Source organism: Bombina bombina, chromosome 9 (assembly GCF_027579735.1).
Source record: "Bombina bombina isolate aBomBom1 chromosome 9, aBomBom1.pri, whole genome shotgun sequence".
Taxonomy (NCBI): Eukaryota; Metazoa; Chordata; class Amphibia; order Anura; family Bombinatoridae; genus Bombina; species Bombina bombina.
The window spans coordinates 131,701,923-131,719,146 of NC_069507.1; the positions used below are offsets into that span (position 1 = coordinate 131,701,923).

Consider the following 17,224-nt stretch of genomic DNA (forward strand, 5'->3'; position numbering starts at 1 on the left):
AGTTAGTGTTCATTTTAATGTACAGTATCTTTGATATTTTTTTTCTGGTTGCTTGAGTTCTGGTTAACTGAGAGTTTACTGTATATATAAATAAATATAGCATATGTATATAAAATATAAGAGTTAGGAGCTATTTTGGGGTTTGAAGCGCTTAAAGAGACAGTAAAGTCATAATTCAGACAAAACATGCAACTTTATAGTTTTACTTCAGTTATGTCATTTGTTTTGTTCTTTTTGTATCCTTTGTTGAAAAGCACACCCAGATAGGCTTTGGAGCATCACTGCTTTACTGGGAGCTAGCTGCTTATTGGTGGCTGCACATATATTCATCTTGTCATTGGGTATTGTTTCCCTTTAAGTGATCCATTACTGATATAGTTTCGGTATTCAGTAGTTTGATCATCCTTATTTATTTTTCTCTCTGTAGATTTATTTGAAATGTTTGTTGATGTGTTTCTTTCCAGGACATGATGGATCCCACAGACCAATACACCAACACATATTTTCTGTTTAGCAAAGATCAACAAAGTCTGAGTGAAATGCTGCAAGACCCACAGACTATAAACTGGAGCCACCAATTTCAGATACAGGGTGAGACTTAAACAGCGGAATTATTAGAATAGTGGGCATTTGTGTTTATCAATTAGGCTATTATTTTATTAAAGGGATACTAAACCCATTTTTTTTCTTTCATGATTCAAATAGAGCAGCAATTTTAAGCAACTTTCTGATTTACTCCTTTTATCACTTTTTCTTTGTACTCTTGCTGTCTTTATTTGAAAAAGCAGGAGCCGACCCGTTGGTTCATCACCCTGGATAGAACTTGCTGATTGATGACTAAATTTAGACACCAATAAGCAAGCGCTACCCAGGTGCTGAACCAAAAATGGGCCAGCTCCTAAGCTTTACATTCCTGCTTTACAAATAATGATACCAAAAGAACAAAGAAAAATTTATAATAGGAGTCAATTAGAAAGTTGCTTAAAATTGCTGCGCTATCTGAATCATAAGATAATTTTTTTTTTAGTTTACTATCCCTTTAAAGTTAACGTGTTCATTATTAATTTTTAGCTTTGATTGAGCTTGTCGTGAGTGAGCTTGTCTCAGGTGCAGTGATATAGAGGTCCAGACCAGATATTTATCAAACAAGCGCTCACCTCAGGAGAGGTAATCTTTATTACACTGTTGCAACAGTGTCCCAGCACAAAACACAGCAACGCAAGACTAACACATTTTCATCTACATGAATTTGTTATACTATTACAGTTCCTTACAAAGCAGAGAGCTAACTGGCTGATAATGATTGGCTAATAAATGTCACGTGATTAGTGGTTGCTAAAAAAAACAGGTTCTCTATGTTAGAATTAGTAAGATATGCTTTCTTGGAATTTGTCCAGAGGCTAATTGGGTTGGAGAAATAATACTAGACAAAGAGGCCTTGATTTTAAGATATTTAGAAAACAATCTACGAGAAAAGCCAAAACAAAGTTATATGTTTGTGTAACTTATTAGGTTAGAGGCAAGTTGTTAGAAAAATGTAGATACGTAGCTTATTAGGTTATAAGTGAATTTCTGGAAAATACAAAAGTAATATATCTGCAGTTTCAGAGAAGAGTTCAGTAAAAGAAAAGGAAAAGTTTGGTTAAACATAAAAAATAATGAAAATAGAATAAGAAGCTCATAACAAGCAGATAGCACTTTTATCTGTTTGGTTACATTGCTTTCTAATGTCAGTCAATATGTAGTGATGTCGCGAACCTAAAATTTCGGTTCGCGAACGGCGGACTCGAACTTCCGGTATTGTTCGCGAACCCATTGAATTCAATAGGCAGGCGAACTTTAAAACCTACAAGGACTCTTTCTGGCCACAATAGTGATGGAAAAGTTGTTTCAAGGGTACTAACACCTGGACTGTCGCATGCTGGAGGGGGATCCCAGGCAAAACTCCCATGGAAAATTACATAGTTTATGCAGAGTCTGCTTTTAAGCCATAATGGGCCTAAATCAACTAACATTCCCAAAGTGGCTATCTCAAAACATCCCGGACAGAAGATAGATTGATAGATAGGATAGATAGATATACATAGATTGATAGTTAGATAGAATCGATAGAAGAGAAATAGATAGATTTGTTAGATATATAATTACCCTGATAAAGTCTAATAATTAAACATGCGTTCTTGGACCCAACTAGGTTGTGTTAAGTAGTACTGTTCTTCGCACTTTCAGCCCTGTAACTCCCCCTATTGGTGGAGGTCTATATGGCGGTTATGATTACCCTGACAAAGTATAACAACAAGACACGTGGTCTGGGACCCATGGGAATTTTGTTGTGTTAAGTAAAACTTTTCTTATCACTTGAATCCCTCTTACCCCCCCTTTTGTTGGAGCTCTATATGGCCTGCATGATTAGCCTGACAAAGTATAACATCAAGACAAACAGTGTTGGACTAATGATAACTAGCTTGTGTTAATTAGTACTTTTCTTAGCACTTTAATCCCTGTTCCCCCCCCCCCTATTGGGGGTGTTCTATATGGCCTGCCTGATTACCCTGAAAAAATATAATAATAAGACATGCGGTCTGGTACCCATTTTAACTAGGTTGTGTTTTAAGTACTACCATGCTTAGCACTTTAATCTCTGTAACTCCCCCTATTTGGTGAGGTCTATACGGCCTGGATGATTACCCATACAAAATATAATAATAAGACATCTGCTCTTGGTCTGCGACCCATGGTAACTATGTTGTGTTAATTAGTAATGTCCTTCGCATTTTAATAGCTGTTACTCATACTCACCCTATCGGTGGAGGTCTATATGGCCTGCATGATTACCCTTACAAAATATAATAACCAAACATATGTTCTGGGACCCATGGTAAGTAGGTTGTGTTAAGTAGTACTGTTCTTTGCAGTTTAATACCTGTTACAACACCAAATGGTGGCAGGTCTATCTGGCCTTCATGATTAGCTGCACCCAAACCCAAAAAAAAGCCGAGTGGTCTTAGACTAACACCCATGGCTAACTCGGTTGTTTCAATTAGTACTATTCTTAGAACTTTCATCCCTGTTACGGGTGGTCTACATGGCCATCATGATTAGCCGAACAAAATACTACAATCCGGGGGGCGGAGCCAACTACCAAAGCGCCAAGACACACTTTTATAGAGCTCCTGATGTTTAACTACTAAACCTTTGCTTTTTGCCATTTTGGGAGCCTATATATCTTTTCCCTACATTACCCTCAGGATGGAGATGCTCCCTGCATACTTTATTTCTTTATTAGAAGACCTGACTGTTAAGGCGGACAGTCAGTTTTTCAGCTTGAGGTCTGCAATTTCGGAGATACGCAATAAAGATGGCGTCTCAGTCCTACCCAGCTGTGACCCTCTCAATGCGGCTCAGGCGGCAGACTCACTACTTGCACAATATTCTATTGATAGCCCACTGCATCGGCAATCTGGACAGAGCTTAATTTATAGTCATCCTGGTTCTGTAAGCAGTAAGCCGAAGCTCCCAAGCACAGCTGACCTGCACCACATACAAGCCGCTACTATCATGGAGGCAGTGTGTCAGGAGTCAACACTTTCTATCCCAGCCACAATCTCTTATGACCTGCTGTGGAATGAGTCAAAGCGGAGCACTTTACAGCATGTACATAACTTGCCGGACCATTGTGGAGTGGAGCTGCCGCTTGTTGCCATGGGGGAGGATACGTCTGCCTACGCTTGGGAGACCGGAGAGTTGTTAGCCTCACGGTGCAGGGCTATGCGCCAGCCACGGTACAGTGTGGTCCTCTCTCATGGCGCCTACCAGCAAGCGACGATCGCAATTTTGAGAGACCTGGAGTATGGAGGCAGCACTAAAGGAACTATGCATCTTAGCTATGAGAAACTCCATGATATGCAGGGGGCCGTTATATACAAGAAGAAGGTACGAATCTACCTAACCCAGGACTGCACTCTCAGTAAACTAGGAAGACACAGCAAAGACATGCCTGGGGCGGTAGCGCTGAGACTGTCAAACAGATCCGGAGTACTGGTTCCCGTAGCAGTTAATGGGTTACTAGTGGGACCTTTCGATCCGGGAGGATACTTTACTTTCTAGCGGTCCTGCTTAACCGCATGGCGCAGCGTGAGATACCAGGTTTTTGTGACAGTAGCATTTCATTTTACACAGCTTTGCTTTGTCTGAACATTGCTCCCACCTAATGGGTACACTAGGAAAATAATAACATGACCGCACAATACGCACCGGAAACCTATATTATTCACTGGACTGTTCAAGCCTCTTAATGACTGTACCCCCTGGGTTCCCAATAACAGGAGCTGGTTAAAAGATCCAGCCGTCATCTCCACCATCACTCTGGACATTACTTGTGCATACTTAGCAACTCCTCGGATCTCATGTTAATTAGGGGTTTTGTTTTGTGGGAGGACTGTGCCTACTGCTAGTTATGTATAATGTTTGAGGTTATATGTATATATTACAGGGACTTTTTTCTATCGGGTATTCTATGGAGCTGCTTGAGCTTATTTAAAGAAACAGTCACTAGCTCTATGTTTATATCTCCACAGTGTACTGCTCTATGCTAATTCTCCTGTAAAACTATGTACACTAGCTCTCCAATCTAGCTTCAAATAAGGGGTCTTACAGGGTTGAAGGCGTTGTGCACTCAATTGTTACCTTTATGCATATTATTTTTCCTAGTGAGACCTTAGCATTTTCCTCACCTTGGATCATAACGCGCTAATAATATGGCTTATGTTGGCAGATGAATGTTTCTCTTTCTAATCTTCTTTTCTCACACAGTGTAGGATTGCTATACAGAGTTTAAAATGCCCATAAGTTTTTCAACCATTACATGTTTGCATCTGTATTGAAGGTGGATGGGTGGATTATAGCTCTCCCAGGAAGCAGAATATCATATATTTATAGATATGTTCGCTGACATACCTTTATATGCACCTTTGCATGATATAAGCCCTATACTGAACCCTAGGTAGAACTGTAATGTTTTTCGGTTTGCCATATATTCTTACATTTGGGAATCTTTTAAGGCTAAGATACACGTTAACAGCCGAATAGTTATGTACTTGGTATTTCTTCTGCCAATATTCCCTACTGACCGTATTGTTATTCAGTGATGGTGCTATTTAGGGCAATGTCCCGAAGCTTGATATTTTGTATTTCTAGATATTTAATACTACATTATGACATTTATTTTTCTAGATGACTATGCTCCCTAAGTAGTTGGTATCAGTGGGACAATTCGCCTACTCCTGCTGGGCCCCTCTCCTTCCTTTCCCGCCGGTATCTATTGCCTGCGGGTCATATCCCTTCTCCCTCTCCCACATCGCCTATAGTCGGCATCTCCCTAGGAGAGGGGTTCATACTGGAGTCCTTCACGCTTCATATTTTTTTTTTTTTTTGATAATCCCCCTCACACATAACTTGGGTAAGAGATACACTCTTATTTCCTCTCTGGTGCCTTATCATGTCTCTAGTATTAAAGATGCTATGCTTTACCTTACCAAACATGTGGGTCTGGGGCTTTCTATAATACTTTTTGCATCTCACATGCAGTCATATGCAAATATGGTCACTTGGTATTGATTACATAGCCCTGACTTTGCCTTGCCTCTTGCGTATAGCTTGCCAGTGTACCTTTTATATAACTAGTCAGGGGTAAATGATGACTTTAGTACTACAACAACCACAAATTCAAATTATTGTTTAATCTCACAGTCCTGCTATATCTATCACTGCTTGACTTATTAATTCTCTTACGGATCATGCTCGCACAGACTTGTTATTATAGTTCATAACGTGTTCAGATATGTCCATCATTACTCTTCCTTATGTTCAGTGAAGACCTATGTAAGTTCTGTTTCTTGTTCTCTAGTTATGTCTGCCCTTGCATGCAAATGTCTTGAATGTATATACCACTAGAGAAACTTCTATTACAGTTTATATTTTTTGAATTTAACGTAGGAGACAGTAACATTATATGATTTAAACTGTTATTAGTGCAAATTATCTGCTCCTGCTGAGCTTCTCTCCCCTCTTTACCGCCGGTATATACTGCCCGCGGGTCCCATCCCCACTCCTTTCACTCACATCACCTATAGATGGCAATCCCCCAGGAGAGGAGCTCACCCAGAAGTCATCAACCTGTTGTATATTGAAGTTCTGAACCCCCAGTACATATACAAATTTGACATTCTAATTGGCTCCGTCCTCCACCCCCCCTACCCCTTTAACTCTATTTTGAGCGGCTCTCGCCCGCTGCATCCCCCTTCCCCATAAAACTATAGAGCTTTTCCCTCCCTAGCCCTAACCTTTTCTAAATAGTTATCTAAATCTTCTTTTCATATAACTAGGGGAGGACCTTTTCTTTTTGGTTATAATACATGTATTATACTCTATAATAAAAATGAAGTCTTTCTTTGACTTCAATAAAAAATTATTAAAAAAAAAATATATATACTACAATCCAACCTTTGCTCAGTCTTCATAGGCCCTTCATTATCTGTATTTTGATAGTACAGTTCTTATTATTTTTATAGCTGATACAACACCGAATGGTGGCAGCTCTATATGGCCTGCATGATTAGCTGCACCCAATACAAAAATAAATCCAAGCGGTCTTGGATTAACACCCATGGCTAACTCTGTTGTTTCAAGTAGTACTATTCTTAGCACTTTCATCTCATCATCCCTGTTACTTCCAGGACTCTCGATGGTGGTCTACATGGCCATCATGATTAGCCTAACCAAATACTACAATCCAACCTTTCCTCAGTCTTCATAAGGCCCTTCATTGGCTGTATGTTGGTAGTAATGTTCTTATTAGTTTAATACCTGATACAACACCGAATGGTGGCAGCTCTATATGGCCTGCATGAATAGCTGCACCCAAAGCCAAAAAAAAGCCAAGCGGGCTTGCACTAACACCCATGGCTAACTCTGTTGTTTCAAGTTCTACTATTCTTAGCTCTTTCATCTCATCCCTGTTACTTCCAGGACTCTCAGTGGTGGTGGTCTACATGGCCATCATGATTACCCTCACCAAAATATAACAACAATACGTGCGTGCAGGGAACCATGGTAAGCTTACTTCCTTTCGCAAAATTGAGTATAACAGTTGCAGGCAGAGGTTCTGACCCTGCATTATGGCTGCACCTCTCCCTAAAAGAGGCATGCGTTACAGAGTCTGTAGGCATGTATGCAAAGAGCTGGCCTGCCTAAAAAGAGGAGTAAGGCTGTACAGGTTGTTCTCCTTCAGCCGTTTTATACGCTGTCCCACGGCCACGACCCTCAACAACCACAACAGAATGAAACACCACATATGCCATCCTTTTGAACAACAGAGTACAGGTATGGCATTGATTTTAGTTACACGGCGATATTTATTATGAACCGTGAAATTGAAAACAAAAACATGATTGGACACCAAGTACAGTACAGGTCGTTCTCCTTCGGCCTTTTTAGAATAGTGTTCCGGACCCCCAACAAAAACAACAGCAGGAAAGAGGACATATGGCATCCTTTTGAACAATAGATGACAGGTAAGGCATAGATTTTACAAAGCCATAGATAATTTTTTTGCAACTGTGAAATAAAAAAAAACATTTATTGGACACTCAGCACACTTCTTTATCCTTAGGCCTTTTTATAAGAGGCTCCCGGAGCCTCAACTGAAACAACAGCATGAAAGAGGACATATGTCATCCTTTTGAATAATAGATTACAGGAAAGGCATTGATTTTAGAATCCCAGAGATCATTTATATGATCCGGGAAATAGAAAAAAACATTGATTAGACACCCAGTACACTTATTTATCCTCAGGCCTTTTTAATAAGAGGGTCCCGGAGCCTCAACTGAAACAACAGCATGAAAGAGGACATATGTCATCCTTTTGAATAATAGATTACAGGAAAGGCATTGATTTTAGAAACCCAGAGATCATTAGTTTCAACCGGGAAATAGAAAAAAACATTGATTAGACACCCAGTACACTTATTTATCCTCAGGCCTTTTTAATAAGAGGGTCCCGGAGCCTCAACCGAAACAACAGCATGAAAGAGGACATATGTCATCCTTTTGAATAATAGATTACAGGAAAGGCATTGATTTTAGAAACCCACAGATCATTATTTGCAACCGGGAAATAGAAAAAAACATTGATTAGACACCCAGTACACTTCTTTATCCTTAGGCCTTTTTATAAGAGGCTCCCGGAGCCTCAACAGAAAAAACATTATGAAAGAGGACATATGTCATCCTTTTGAATAATAGATTACAGGAAAGGCATTGATTTTAGAAACCCAGAGATCATTAGTTGCAACCGGGAAATAGAAAAAAAACATTGATTAGACACCCAGTACACTTATTTATCCTCAGGCCTTTTTAATAAGAGGGTCCCGGAGCCTCAACTGAAACAACAGCATGAAAGAGGACATATGTCATCCTTTTGAATAATAGATTACAGGAAAGGCATTGATTTTAGAAACCCAGAGATCATTAGTTTCAACCGGGAAATAGAAAAAAACATTGATTAGACACCCAGTACACTTATTTATCATCAGGCCTTTTTTAATAAGAGGGTCCCGGAGCCTCACCCGAAACAACAGCATGAAAGAGGACATATGTCATCCTTTTGAATAATAGATTGCAGGAAAGGCATTGATTTTAGAATCCCAGAGATCATTTATATGACCCGGGAAATAGAAAAAAACATTGATTAGACACCCAGTACACTTATTTATCCCCAGGCCTTTTTAATAAGAGGGTCCCGGAGCCTCAACCAAAACAACAGCATGAAAGAGGACATATGTCATCCTTTTGAAAAATAGATTACAGGAAAAGCATTGATTTTAGAAACCCAGAGATCATTAGTTTCAACCGGGAAATAGAAAAAAACATTGATTAGACACCCAGTACACTTCTTTATCCTCAGGCCTTTTTAATAAGAGGGTCCCGGAGCCTCAACCGAAACAACAGCATGAAAGAGGACATATGTCTCCGTTTTCCGGTGGGAGGAGCTGTTCAGCAGCACACGCTGAGTCTGGCGTGGTGCATGGAGATTGAGCAGCTGTGCACAACGAACTCCTGTGGCCATTTCTCCCGCTGCTGGTGCTATGCTGCATCCTAGGGAGTCGGCCGAATAAAACCTGGCCCAGGCTGGAAAACCTCCAAAGACTGTTTTCTACGGCTTCTAGTCCGAGCCGCAACCTCACCCTTAAAAATAAAAGCGGGACTAGAGAGAAACAAATTAAATAATGCCGTTTATACCTGTTAACTGAAGCCTGTGGACATATCTATTCCGCAAACCGTAAGGATTCAGCTGGCGGGGCTGGGGTGCACTTGGTCCGGCACGGTTACAGCGGCACTGAGGCATTACAGGGTGGCTGGAGCAGAGCGCTTGCAGAGGACCGAGCTGTGACCAGGGAAGGAGAGCGGTACCCGTTGTGGGTTGGTTACACCTCCTAGGATTCGCTCAAGGTGAAGGATTCTTCCTGCTCTAGGTGTATGCCATATCGGATAGCTGTGAGAACAGCGACGCAGCAGAAGAAGGGAGCCGACCAATCTGGAAGCCACCCTGCGGTCGAGCCCTTTAATTCTACCAATGAGAAGTGAAGGTGTGTGAAGATCTCTCAATCAAGTCACGCCTCGTGCCCAGGCTGTCTCTACTTGGAGTATCGGAGCAGTGTCCGGGTTACACAGGCAGAGGAACGGGCTGCTAGGTACTTGCGGCCATAATTGGACACAGAGGAGAAGTCTAGAGTGGGGCACGTAAGTTAAAATCTCCCGTCGCCTGCCTTGCTACCATAGAACTGAGAAGCCCGCTAGCTAACGGTAGCCATTAGACATTAGCTGAAGGAGAGAGGCTGACTCTCTAGCTAATAGACATAGTGTCTGTACTTTTTCCTATTGTTAGACCACAAGAAAAGAAAAGGGGATATCTTTACAGTGAACTGGTTTTGCCACGTCAGGGTGGATACTGATTCTTTTGCCCTAATAGTGCTATCCCTATATGTGAGACTTTCGAACTGCTAGTGAAGAGCATCTTACAGAGAATCTCAGATTGCCACATAGATGCGGAGGACAATATTGGCAATATATGAAAGTGGCTAATTCTATGTGTGAATAAAGAAATGTTAGAAATGTATTTCCAGGGATGCATTATGTAAATTGAGATTTGAGGGGATAGCTAATATGTTTAATTATGTATTAACCTGTTAAGACAAGTCTGGTCAAACCCCATCATTCACAGGGAGATCCTGAATGTGTTAAATTGGGGTTGTCTGCCTATATTTACATAGTAATGTGTAATAAGGTTTGCTATAGGTGCTGTGTATTTTTCTAATCTCCTATACATTTTCTGTATACTCTCTGGCTCTTAGAGGAGCTAACAATTAGATCTAGGTTTATGGAAGCTTTCTGTGGACAAACAGAGGTGTAATAACTATGTAATAAGCCCCTTTGCTGATTGCCTTAATTTGACTGTACTTAGTCCTCCACCCCAATTGTTTTTTACTTAGCCCATTCATTGTGTGGGGACTCACTAGAGACCTCCCACCTGTTGGGGATCTATTTTTGATACACACTATTTTGGTCACATATTGGAGTGTGTTAAGGAGAGGGTTAAGGGGAATAGTCTATAAGAATATATATTGCATTTTATCTGCGTGTCTATATATATATATTTCTGTCGGAGGAAGGGGCGAACTACCCCGAAACGCTTCAGTTTAATTAAAAAAAAAAAATGTCCTGTGTTCTTTCTAGCTGCAGGTAATTAAACTGGGTGTGTAAACCAGGACTGAAGTGTTATATAAGCCCCTACAAATCTGAGATAAAACTGAGCTATAAGGGATCTGTTAAAAGCCCTGTGCAGTTCTACCTGGAAGGAGGCAAGCTCATAGAAATATAAAAAAGAAAAGGATAGAAAGAGAAAAAAAGGGGAAGGAAAAGGAACAAAAAGGAAGGGGGGAAAAAAAGAGAAAAAAAGAAGGGAAAAAAAGGAAAAAAGCTAATACCATCTGGATAGGGTAGTAGAGACTTTCAGGCTATACGCACTACTTTGCACTATTAAGCACTATGTAGTAACACTAGTATAATTGCTATATAATAAGTTTGAGAATATATATAGGGGGAACGGTTGGGAGGGGGGTTTTGTGATTTTTTTTTGTGTGGGTCTTCACTTTAAGTGCACTTGATTTATTTTTTTGTTGCTCTATCCTTTATGGATAGATTTATCACTCAGGTGAAGTCGAATTCACCCAAAATGCCTGTAAAAGTAAAAGATAAAAAAAGTAAAATATCAGATTCCAGTTTGGATAGCTCATCAGAAATTAGTAAAATGTCTTCTGATTCACATACACTGATTTCACAGTTAACAGATATATTTTCTCCTCAGTTTGATGTAATTAAGAAAGAACTAGGGACTATCTCTGCTGAATTAGTTTCATTGTCCTCTGAAATCAGACAGTTTTCAAACAGACTAACTGAGGCTGAGACTAGAATATCTGAGGTTGAAGATATAACTCATATTCATGGAGACTTAATTCAGAAACAGGATGCTAAAATTAAAAGTATGCAGTCACGCCTGGAGGATCTGGAGGATCGATCCAGGCGGAACAATATTAGGATAGTGGGTCTCCCAGAAACACCAGAATTTGAGGATTTATTGAAATTCACCTCAATTACATTACCACAAACGTTAGGGATTGCCCCTGAGTTGTTACCCCTGGCGATAGAACGGGCACATAGGCTGGGCCAAAAGAAATCCTCCTCGGATGGAGTCTCGAGGAACAGAATCTGTATTTTTAAATTACTAAAATTTCAAGATAAAGTTGAAATATTGAAACTTTTTAAAAATAATGATCCTCCTATATTTGGAAAGAATCAGATTCTGTTGTTTCAAGACTTTTCATATGAGACATCTGCCAAAAGGAAATTAATGGCCCCATATTGTTCGCAGTTGATAAATAAAGGGATTAAAGCTCGACTGGTATATCCAGCACGTATAATTATTGAGGACAAAGGTACTAAAGTTTCTTTTGAAGAGGTAGCAGATGTTAAAAAATTTATAGAGACAGGGTAAAGTTCTAGTTTTAACACAATGGTAAGGCTGTCTTATGTGGAAATGTGTTTCTCTCTCCCAGATAATAAGGAACATATGTCAATAGAAGTTGTGAGGCTGTTGTTTTTGTACCTTTTATGTATTATGTCTTTCCCCTTTCCCCCTCCCTCCCCCCCTTTTTTTTTCTCCTCTCTCTCTCTCTCTCTCTCTCTCTCGCCCCTCTCCGCCGCCGCCCCTCCCCTACCTCCCTCGCCCCATGCCCTCAACCCACCCCGAGCGGATTATCTCTTGTAAAATGGCTAAATTAGCCGGATTTTAGATGGCGGAAGGTATTAAGATTTTATCTTGGAATATAGGAGGGATATCTTCCCCCATTAAACGTAAATTGATTATTAAAACTTTGGCTAGCTATAAACCAGATATTGTTCTCCTTCAGGAGACACATCTTAATGAGCAGGAAGCGGCTAAATTGAAGATAAAATGGGTAGGGGAAGTAGTCTCTACAACCGGTCGTGCTAGAAAATGCGGGGTTGCTATTCTGTTTCACAAAGAGTTAGAATATAAAATAGATAAGGTAGAAATAGATCCGGCTGCAAGATACATCTTAATTCATGTGTCTATAAAGAATTTTAAATTGATAATTTGTAACATATATGCCCCAAATAAGTTCTCTAGAGAATTTTGGGAGAAAATACAAATCAAATTATTTCCTTTTAGTGCTGAAAATTTAATTCTAGGGGGTGATTTTAATGCTACCTTATCTCTGACACTTGATAGATTCTCTAATAAAAATAGATTAGCTAACGCAAAGAATGCAAAATATCTATCACTATTTTGTGCAAAGCTAAAATTATTGGATATATGGCGTTTAAAAAACCCAGATAAACAGGTATTTTCTTGCGAATCTAAAGCACACTGTACCTTTTCGAGAATTGACCTATTTTTAATTGCGGAGAGCTTGGCCAATCAGGAATTAGAGGCAGGAATCGGAGATATCATTATTTCAGACCATGCAATTATTTCTTTGTCACTTCTTTCTGGGCTAAAGAATAGGACACAAACGCCTAGTTTTTATTTCCCTCGATATTTTCACACTAATCCTAGATTTGTTAATTTCTTGAGATCCCTCTGGCAACGATACTACTCTGATAATATAAGCTATGCTAATAAACCGGAAATTTTTTGGGAAGCTTTTAAAGCTGTAATGCGGGGAGAAATACAATCATATATTAGTATAGCGAAGAAAAAGAGTAAAGCATGGGAAACCCAAATCATGAATAAAATTAGGAACTCATATAGAAAATATTGCTTGAGGCGCACTTCTGGAAACTGGAAGAAATATCAAGACAATAGGAAGGAAAGAGATTTGTTCTTAAAACAAAAACTTTTGGAGGAGGAAGGAAGAATAAATCTTCAATTTAAAGGATTGCACGGCTCCTCCGCTAAATATCTAGCGAGACTCACTAAGGTTAGAAAAAAGAGAAATATTATTCCTGCGATTCAAACTGAAAAGGGAAGATATACGGAGACGAAGGGTATTATGGAGGCATTTCTTGCCTATTATCAACAATTATACTCTGGAGTAGAGACAGATATTATTAACCAAGATACTTTTTGGCCCATGTTAAAGTTGCCTCAATTAAGTAGTGAGGACTTAATATCGATCAATGCCCCAATATCTATTGATGAAATTAGAAAAGCCATAGATCATTTGAAGATGAATAAGGCTCCTGGACCAGATGGGTTTCCTGCGGAGCTTTATAAATGTCTTGGTGAGGTCCTTTTGCCTACCTTAGAAAAACTCTTTAATTATTATTATATGTCTAATAATGTGATTTCTAGCTACTTCTCTGCGGCCAATATTTCGCTTATCTTAAAGAAAGGCAAAAATCCCGAAGACCCGGCCTCTTATAGGCCGATTTCGGTTCTGAACACAGATTATAAGATCTTAATGGCTATTATTGCTTCAAGGCTTTCTTCTCACATACATAAAATCATTCATCCAGATCAGACTGGATTTATGGTAGCTAGAAATCCAGCTAAGAATACTCGCAAATTGATTAATTTTTTAGACTACGCCTGGAATGTGGATAAGGAGAGGAAGAAGCCATTATGGCAAGGGACTGCCATACTTTCCCTGGATGCGATCAAAGCCTTTGATTCAATTGTCTGGGAATATCTCTTTAGGGCGATGGAGAAGTTTGGCTTAAAAGGGGAATTTCTACAATTTATTATTAGATTATATCATAAACCAATTTCCTTTTTACTTATTAATGGGTCTTTATCCTCTAAAATAATATTACAAAGAGGCACTCGGCAAGGGTGTCCTCTTTCTCCTTTACTTTTTAATATAGTTTTGGAACCTTTTGCGATTCAATGCAGAGATATTTTGATTGGAGTCCCATTCGGTATATATCGTCTGAAAATGTTGCTTTATGCAGACAATGTGTTGATCTTTCTTACCAATGTCCAGCAATCTATTCCTACGATTCTACAGGTGTTAGAAGTCTTCAGCTCCTTTTCAGGTTATAAGATAAACTTGGAAAAGAGCGAATTAATGTGTATAAATACTTCTCAGTTGGAGGGCCTCGTTATCCCATTTAAATTGGTTGATGCTATTAAATATCTAGGTTTGGTTTTGCATAAAAATCCGAAATTCTGGTATAAAGCCAATTTTGAGCCTCTTTTCCAAAAAATTGGATCTGATTTACATCTCTGGGCTACCTTTCCATTATCTATCACAGCCAGAGTCAATTTGATAAAATCAATCATTTTTCCGCGTTTGTTATACCCACTCCAGAATTTGCCCTTATTCTTATTGAATAAGGACTTAAAGCTTTTTAATTCTCAAGTTTCTAAATTTATCTGGAACAATAAAAAACCCCGAATTGCGCTGGCTAGATTAATGCAAAACTCCGGTTCGGTGGGATTGGCGCTTCCTAACATTAAATTGTATAACTTAGCTGCTATGGTCAAAACGGCAATAGATTGGATTGCTGGTACTAATTTAGTTTCATCAGAAGAATTAGAAAATCATTTGATTGCCCCATTTGTGTTAAAAGCTATACTACATATTGATGTCCAGAAGTTGCCTCAGAATGTTAGATGTCTTATTACTGTTAGAAATATAGTTTTTGCCTGGCAAAAGTTCTGCGCAATGTTAAATATAGATTATTCATTTTCCGAATGGTTGCCTATTGTAAATAATCCTAATTTCTTGCCCGGCCTTCATCAAAAAGTTTTCAAAGATTGGTCTGATAAAGGACTACATTACGTCAAACAGTTACTAGATGAGAATGACCAATTATTAACGGTGGATATGATCTTTAATAAATATGACTTGGCTAGATCTAATTTATTTGCTTATTTTCAAATTCGCCACTTTGTTCTATCACAAAGCTGGCCCTCTCCCTCGTTCTCGGACTGGTCGGTTATCATGCTTTTTATACGAAAAGCTGTGGCTGGAAACTCTTCAATATCATTGATGTATGATATCATGCTGACCAAGCAGAGTCTCGTAATTAGGGATAATATCTGTATGTCCTGGCTGCCGTTAATCCCATCAGTAAATCAAGATAAGATTATTCAGAGTTTTGTCTCTTTACGTAAGTGTAAAGCTCCGGTATCTTGGAATGAATCTCACATGAAATTGATTAATAATTTTTTATCTTTCTCCGTGGAAAATTTCCAGATTTTACCCGACTTCTATTAGTGTATGCCCCCGCTGTTCACATGATAGGGCTGACCTGCTTCATATGTTTTGGACATGCCCTAGGGTAAAACAATTATGGTTAAAGATTATATTTTGGTTTAACAAACTATACAAAGTATCAATTGCTTTATCAGCGGAAGATGTCATCTTCTTATGTCCTCCACAAGAGCCCTTTAATGTGAACACCATAAATAGTTTAAATACTATTATTCTTACTGTTAGATACTGTATTCTCAAAAACTGGAAGGCCAGGCGGATGCCGGGATTAGCTATGGTTTTTAGATTTTTGCAAGATCAAATTGTCTTCGAGTCATTTTATCTTTATGATGTATCGGAGAGAAGGATCAAGAAGTTTCTATTGAAATGGACACCAGTTATTTTGTCCTATCCATATCCCATGCAAAAAAGGATACTCTCCCCCTTTCTTTCCTCGGTGAGTTTTGCGGAATTAACGTTACTTATTGTTTTCCACATACGTGGATTGAGGGCACTGTGAGGGAACACTAGTTGATAGCTTTCGGGGGGGACGGAGTGGGGTGGCGGGCGGGGTCGGGATCGAGAGAGAGATATTTAACTTTTGTGTTTTTATCCATTTATGAAAACAGAAAGGAGAGGAGTATTTAATTTCTTTTTTTTTTTTTTTTTTCCCCCTCTCCCTCCCCCCTGGTTATGTTATTATATAGGCGAGAAGTAAGGTCAAGTGAGAGAAGGATCTCACGTAATCTAAGATCTTTTAGTAATAAGTTTATCTCTGTAATAAATTGTGCGATTTTTTTTTTTTTTTTTTTTTTCCTTTGGGTCAAGTGAGAGAAGGATCTCACGTAATCTATGAGCCTTTAGTAATAAGCATATCTCTATAATAAATTGTGTGGGGGCAATTTTTTTTTTTTTCTTTTCTTTCTTTCCTCTTTTTATTGTATTTTTGCGTAATGATTATCTCTTATTTTTATTTTTTGAAATATAAGGTTTAAAATTTTCTTTTTTATGTAACTAAAATAGAAAATGTGAGGTTTATTTACTGTATTTTCTTTATTTGCATATTCGTGATGTAACAGACTTGCTATTTTTCAGCAACCTGTTTGCTAGGTTTTCTTTTCATATGTATATGTTTGTTGTAATTCATCACGCTTGATGTTTTTTGTTTCTTTTATTTTTAACCTCAATAAAAAATTATTGAAAAAAAAAAAAAAAGAAAGAGGACATATGTCATCCTTTTGAATAATAGATTACAGGAAAGGCATTGATTTTAGAATCCCAGAGATAATTTATATGACCTGGGAAATAGAAAAAAACATTGATTAGACACCCAGTACACTTATTTATCCTCAGGCCTTTTTAATAAGAGGGTCCCGGAGCCTCAACCGAAACAACAGCATGAAAGAGGACATATGTCATCCTTTTGAATAATAGATTACAGGAAAG

At 38.8% G+C, this 17,224-nt stretch overlaps 1 protein-coding gene across 1 annotated transcript in view; it reads left to right on the top strand.

Annotated features, from left to right (window-relative positions):
• LOC128640069 (glycine N-acyltransferase-like) overlaps positions 1-17,224 on the top strand; it is a 275,216-nt gene that overhangs the window by 57,872 nt on the left and 200,120 nt on the right. The window contains exon 4 of the mRNA XM_053692394.1: positions 465-591. Within this exon, the coding sequence (XP_053548369.1) occupies positions 465-591 (127 nt within the window). The remainder of the gene's footprint in view (positions 1-464; positions 592-17,224) is intronic.